General features: G+C 38.0%; 1 protein-coding gene across 1 annotated transcript; it reads right to left on the bottom strand.

The window, feature by feature from the left end:
• Positions 1–3,683: 3,683 nt before the first annotated feature.
• LOC113821037 (beta-1,3-galactosyltransferase 6) lies at positions 3,684–7,257 on the bottom strand. The gene is made up of 2 exons (XM_027373466.2): positions 7,156–7,257; positions 3,684–4,985 (listed from the first exon to the last, which is right to left on the bottom strand). Exon 2 carries the CDS (start codon positions 4,976–4,978, stop codon positions 3,926–3,928), a length of 1,053 nt encoding a protein of 350 aa, XP_027229267.2. The 5' UTR covers positions 4,979–4,985; positions 7,156–7,257; the 3' UTR covers positions 3,684–3,925.
• Between the last annotated feature and the right edge of the window lie 243 nt (positions 7,258–7,500).

Raw genomic sequence — 7,500 nt, forward strand, 5'->3', positions numbered from 1 at the left:
TTATTCATCTTTAAAAATATACACACACAAAAAAAGAATCAAATCCTAAGTATAAGTCATGTCTGCTTATATTTACAAAATTGAGAAAATATTGAGGGTAACATACAAACCAGAACTGGAAGAATTCCCTTATCTTAAATATCATTGTTTTCTGCATATAACTTCTCTTGGTATAAGAAAAGAAAAGAAAAGGAGAGAGGCGGGGAGGGGGGAGGGGGGGGATGGAGGGAGGGTGGGAGGGAGGGAGGGAGAGAGGGAGAGAGGGAGAGAGGGAGAGAGGGAGAGAGGGAGAGAGAGAGAGAGAGAGAGAGAGAGAGAGAGAGAGAGAGAGAGAGAGAGAGAGAGAGAGAGAGAGAGAGAGAGAGAGAGAGAGAGGGAGGGAGGGAGGGAGGGGGAGGGAGGGAGGGAGGGGAGGGAGAGAGAGAGAGAGAGAGAGAGAGAGAGAGAGAGAGAGAGAGAGAGAGAGAGAGAGAGAGAGAGAGAGAGAGGGAGAGAGAGAGAGAGAGAGAGAGAGAGAGAGAGAGATTACAATTCACAGTTGGAGTCAAACCTAAATGTTTATGCCCGACACCTCAAGTGTACAAAAGAGTTGAAATCCATAAATGCAGTATTGTATGATACCTATGACAAGATATTAAACTAGAAAACATACAGTCATACATATTGTTTTGAGATATTTGAAATTTGGCATTTACATTATCTTTTTGGAACAAAAACTAAGTCATGATTCATAATTAGTCATCAACTTTTCTTTAAAAGAATGCACACACACACACACACACACACACACATATATATATATGTATATATATATATGTGTGCGTGTGTGTGCTCCTTATTTCCATAAGTTCAACATTTACATGCTCCCCTGCATATATAAGTTATCTCTCAATAATTCCGCAAATAAATAAGGAAAGAATTACGATGTGAGGTATATCAGGAAGAAGATAAACAGAGCAAGAACAGATAGGCACAACTTGCTACATCAAAAAAGAAAAAATCATATGCCACCCCATTAAGAAAAAGAATATGGATTTAATTTACACCAGTTCTCACCATACCTGAGCTCTCCGATGATGAAAAGTTACTCGTAAAATAATATTTCAGAACAAAACTCTGCACTGTGGTCAGGAAACAATCACACACAATAATATGTACACATAACTGAGATGAAAATATTATTGTGGCAGCATTTTCGTTCACCGAGACCAGTCTTTGAAAACATTTAGACATGATTTAAAAAAAAGAGTATACATCATATTATTTAAATGCATCATGAAAAAAAATAAACAAATAAAATAAATAAATAAACACACAAAACTAATATATATGGAGATAGATAGATAAATAGATATACATATATGTACATACATACATACATACATGTGTATATATATATATATATATATATATATATATATATATATATATATATATATATATATATATATATATATATGCAAATAATTAACAAAACCTTTAGCCATAATTAATCATAAAAGTAGACAATATATCATAACTCTCTTCATATATCTAAACACAAGACGACCAGTTACAATCTCATTCATTGAATTCAGAAACTAAACAAAAGATCACTTTCAGAACAATCACACTCTCTTCATGTATAAAAGGAGTACATAACCTTGACAGGACCATTAAACAATGTGCATAGGAAGACCATTTTGCCCATGGAGAAACTTAGCAAGAAATAATAATAATAATAATACAATATGTTGGGCAGACATCAGGTCCCAATCATTCATGGCAACACCTTAACACTGCCGCTGAGAACAAAACTCTGAGATATTATTAGGCAAAGGCTTCTACCTTGTCTAAGGAGGTTCATGTTCCCCTCCAATCCCAGAAGTCAGGTGTTCATATCAAGGAAGTGAACCACAGTCGACATTAGGAAGGACGAGCAATCAGGCCAAGTGGTAACACCTAAACCAAATTCCTATAAGGGTACTGCCTAAGCTTTATACAAGGGAGTCCATTGATTTCAAAATGAGATCATGCTATCAAAACTGCTCACAGGAAGACCAGATTACTCAACAAGAACAAACTTACAAATAAATATAAGGAGTAAAACCCATTTTTACCTGTAACCAATTTACATCAAGTGATATCTTATCATGTCATGGTGAAAATTTCAGCGATACAAAATGACATCTTATCATATCATGAGCCCAGTTCTTGGTGGTCTGAGTGATGCCTCTGGTTTTTGTCTGGCCACAAGTCAAACTTACTGGAAATTTTAACCCTTGTGAATGGGGTTAATTAGTTCCCTAAAAGTGTCATGGACACACAAAGATCATCTAGACACTAAACAGGCTGGAAGACTAGTAATAAAACACTAATAACAAACACAAAAACACACCCTATGGCATGACTCCCACTGCACTGAAGCTGCACACTCAAATTCTTTCCATACCCATCTACAAATGGAAAAACAGAACCCTAATGGCCAGTATGCTATAATTGTGCAAGGTCCGACCTGACTGATATTCATATTTACAGACATGCATTTAAAAAGAAATAAAAGTATCTGTTGATCTATCAGATAGATAGATATTCATCTATCTTTCAATCAGATAGAAATGCATGTCTAGACTGATAAATATGTATAAATTTCTGTGTATATGCACGTGTGTATAATGAATATGCACTGGGTCGATCCTTGCTCAATTTTAACAAACTGGCTGTATGCCAGTCATAAAAACTGTCATCCACACGGACAACCCCAAAAACATACCTACATGCTAGTCTATCTGTGAAATCTTTGCCCATGGGACTTGTCAATATCTATCTTCAAGCTTTCAACCCTCAAAATACATCAGTCACAGGATCATCACATTAAAAACCATCTGCCGTGCCCTAGATTTCATATCTGCTGTTCAAAAATTACCTCTAGACCTTTCCTTAGATATCCGATAGCCCACATCATTAAAATCTTATCTCAAGAAACTATATAAAAAAATCAGGTTCTGGGAATTAAAAAATCAAGCTTGAATTTCTTGGTAAAGCATAGTGGTATTTTTCTAAAATCCAAATCCAACAATAAAAGCAACTTGTCTTTTTTTTGTGTTAAGGTAATTTGTGCACAGAATAAAGAATGAGAAATATTGGTCATTATAAAAAAAGCCCAAAAATTGATGAAAAAAAAAACATTACAAGTAAAGACAGAATTACAAATTCAGAAATTATAATTTTTCTAGCTAATAGCTGAAATGAAAATCAAAAAAGGAAAACAGGAAGATTATAATAATACACTATACATTAAAAATAATTGCACTGGGGTGTGACATGAAAGTTTTGTGTGTTCCTTGTGTTGTGATAATCCTTACTTCACTCCCACCTACACACTAACAATTTGATTACTCAAGAATATCCTCTTAACACATGCAACCTTTGGCAACTCATACTGCCACTCAAATAAAAATTTAAAAATACCAATTTTTGTCAATCTTGAAGAATATCTAATAGAAATATGCTACATGTATAAATCTTTACCAAAAAAATTACATATATTTTTAAATATTAAATTTTATATACTTAGAGAGAGAGAGAGAGAGAGAGAGAGAGAGAGAGAGAGAGAGAGAGAGAGAGAGAGAGAGAGAGAGAGAGAGAGAGAGAGAGAGAGAGAGAGAGAGAGAGAGAGAATTTAAATTACAGCAAGAGTTCAATCTAGTATAGTACATCTTGTTTCCTCTTATAACTTGTTTTTTTCTCTAGGAGTAGCTTATACAATCATTACCAGTATTTCTGAATGGCACAATTTTTGCATATGATTTTTTATTTTCTTTAGTTAATTTACAGCATAATAAAATACAGTGTTGTGGTTCTGATATCACAAAATTCACCAGCCTATCTAATATATGTTTTTGCACAGACATGGAAGTTTGACACGACTAGTATTGTCTCTCGTCTATGGGATTGATGAGTCATTGCGCACACAACATTTTGACGCTGGTACATTCCAATTGTATTTATAAGATTTACGCACTTGGAACTGTTCCTTGCAGAGAAGTCCAGTGGCTTTTAAGGAATTGAATTTTTCGCGCATATGCAGTGTGCTCTGTTTGTGACTAACTAAATACTCATTGTTACAGCCTCTAGAAACATATTCTGTGTCGAATCTCGTGTCGTGGACTCGATGCAGGTCAACTGAGGCCAACCAGACTCCTAGCGATACGTCCTCATTTTTGTATAGCTTGAGGTACTTGGAGTTCACTGCTACAAATGTCACTAAATCAGATGAGAGAACATATCCTCCGCCTAATGCATATGGCAAGTAATGATCGCACAGGACCCATTCATTCTCCTTCCACACTCCTTTCTTATGTGGAGTTGCTCTGCCGTCAAAGAAACCCCAGTAGAGACGCTGTTTGTAGGGCACTGCCTTGAGTTCTTTGTGTAGTTGTGGGATCTGGACATAAGTATCATCATCGCATTTCATGAGGAACCTAAATTTGACATTGTAGTGGACATAAACCAGAGATGCCAATAGTTTCTTAGTCAGGGCGCTGTATGAGTCAATAACATTGTTCAGGAGCAGCAAATCTCCGAACCTCCTCTGTTCCGACTGAATTGTAACATTGACGTTCTCGCTGAGGCTCCCAATGCCAATGACAAAGTAGTGAAGCGTATCGGACTTCTCTTCACTAAGCCATGTCTGCCTGATGGTGTCTCTCTGCTCGGAATTGCCTGGCGCTGATATCACTATGATTACCAGAAACACACTCTTGCCCGGGCCCTTGGCATTCTGGCCCCACATGCCTAGCCAGCTGTTCGAGTCCTCCACATCAATACGCTTGATTTTTTCTGTGCACTGGTGGATGTTGCAGCTCATTGGATCTACGGACATGAGGGTCAGCAAGCTCCCGCAGATGAAGGCTCCAATCCATGACAGCAGGTACACAAAATTGCGGAAGGGACGGCGGCAGCAAGGGAGCCCACTTGCCTGACGCACCAAGCCCATTGTGTACCTGGAAGGGAATGTGCACAAACAATAATAATGAGTACATAAGAAGTCAGTTAGAATGATTCATAAATAACTTAATTATAGTTGATCCATTCTGTGAATCTAGCAATGTAAAAAACTGCATCTAGAAGACTTAGTATTTACAAGTTACAAATGCATACTTATAAAATATACAGTTTCAAATTCTCAATAACTTTTTACTATTAAACACATAAAAATCATCAACTTATGAAAGAACATTCTCCAAATTATTTATATGAAGAAAGTTGACTATGATGCCACTGTATTCCCCCCAAAAAGGAAGCAAAGAAAACTTTAAAAGAAAATACTTATTCCCACTAAAGAATACAATTCATCTCTTCCTTTAGGTTCTATAAATAAATCCCTAGCTATACTGCTCAGTGTGTTAGACATTCATTCAGGAGTTATTAATGTAATTACAATAGAGAGCGAGAGAGTGAATGTGAGTGAATGTAAGTGAGCGAGAGTGAGTGAGTGTGAGTGTGAATGAGTGAGTAAGTGAGTGAGTGAGTGAGAGAGAGAAACAGTACAAATACTTATACATGCTTGTGATTTGTCGCCATTCGGCAAAGCACAAAATACATAGGTCATGGCAACTGCCTAAAAGTGTCCGTATCAGGTAGAACTTTCCATCAAAGGGGGAATGGATAGAACAACATACTATTACCCTATTGGGAGCTCTGCCCCGAGACCCCCACCCACTTGCCATATTTCCCTACCAGTGGCTCCATCCCAGGAACCCCTCCCAGTCACCATATTTCCCTATCAGTGGGTCTGGCTCTCAACACCCTTCCAGTTACCATATTATCCTAATGGGATCTCTGTCTCCAGATCCCCTCCTGGTCACCGTATTTCCCTACTGGGGGCTCCACCCCAGGACCCCTTACTATTCGCCATATTTTCTTAACCCATTAGTGACAGGTGTCCCATATATGAGACACCCGAAATAAATAAACATTGCATCCCGTCAATGTGACGCTGTATTGGGGCTGCGCTCCAACATAGCAGCGGGCCACAGCCGGTGGGTAGACAGACTCCGGGTAAGCTCCGCCCGCCGATTTTGTAGCCGCCCGGAATATTTCATTTTTGGCTTCAAAATACCCCAGCGTGAATGGGTTAATGGGGACTCTGCCTCTGGGCCCCTCCTGAATGCCACCAACTGTCCAATCAGAGATACAAATTAGGTTTACCTCACAGTAGTACTGGGATGTGACGAAGCTCCTACAAAGTTCTGCAGCTGGAATTTAGTGTTATACTGCATATAGAAACAATTTCAATAGGAGATCGTTTTCACTGGAAAGCTGGGAAAGAATTCAGAAACACAGGTAGCAATGTAAACAAATTTCACTTTTGGAATGAGTAAGGAGGACTGACAATGGACCTGTGAAAATTTGCTGGTAGATGGCTGAGCACGTGCAAGTAACATGTAGAGTTTCAGCTCTATCTTGCCGTACATATGAGGTGTAGAGAATGTTTCCTAGGGAGTGTTGGAGGGGAAGAGCAACCCTCCCCTCAGACACACCCAGTCACAGCAACTTCAGTTAATGATTAAATTTTGTGACATGAAATTTGGGACTTCATCTCTGGCGTGTGTCCGTACAATACAGAATTACCATTCAAGTAATTAGCATATGCTGCACCTGGCACTTGTAGATTGCTCAAGACCAAAAGGATATCAATTATGCAGACTGTTCTTGACAGATGTGTAATGAAACTGTATATCCGTTTGTATGTGTAAGTCATTTGGTTGTGCCAGTCACATATGTTGCTGTACGTTGTATTCATTCTCACTAATACCCTTTCTAGATTTGTCAAGGAACTCTCCCTCTCGCACTTCTGCCTCTCTCTCTCTCGTATTTAGACATCAGTGCAAATCTTATTTAGCCATAATATACGATATCTGCCAGAGCACAAAGTACAAAGGCCGCGACAGTCGCCTAATAGCGTGCCACTATCAGGTTGGACTTCTGAATGTAGTCCTTCCATCAAGTAGATATCAAGTGGAACAGATAGAACATACTAGTCAATATAACTAAGGAAGATAAAAATCCTTTTGAAAAGCCACTACGGGTGTCTTCTGCGCTGTTCCTATAATTTTTCAGCGTAGCTTCTTTAACCCGTTATCTCATCACGAGAAATATTATAAACATTACCTTAAAGTCAAAGGATTTGCATTTAAAATTCCCGAGGCGAGACTCAGCTGTCAGACGAGTCTTGTTTTGATTTGAGATCCGATTGTCTTAAATCAGGGTTATGAAAGCAATGAAGTTCTGCATACAGAATATTTCCTAAGGTTTTATATGATACATTAGTGTGATTAAATAATACAATTTACCATGATTTCATTAATGATATAAATCTAATCACCCGTGTTGTCCTTTCTTATGATTCGTATATCTAATTGTTTGTAACTTTACTTGCCCAACGTATCACAACCTGGATTTATCTTGTGCTAATCGTTCGATATTCTCATTCAAATCTTGATTAAAAACACAAAT

Source organism: Penaeus vannamei, chromosome 9, assembly GCF_042767895.1.
Source record: "Penaeus vannamei isolate JL-2024 chromosome 9, ASM4276789v1, whole genome shotgun sequence".
Taxonomy (NCBI): Eukaryota; Metazoa; Arthropoda; class Malacostraca; order Decapoda; family Penaeidae; genus Penaeus; species Penaeus vannamei.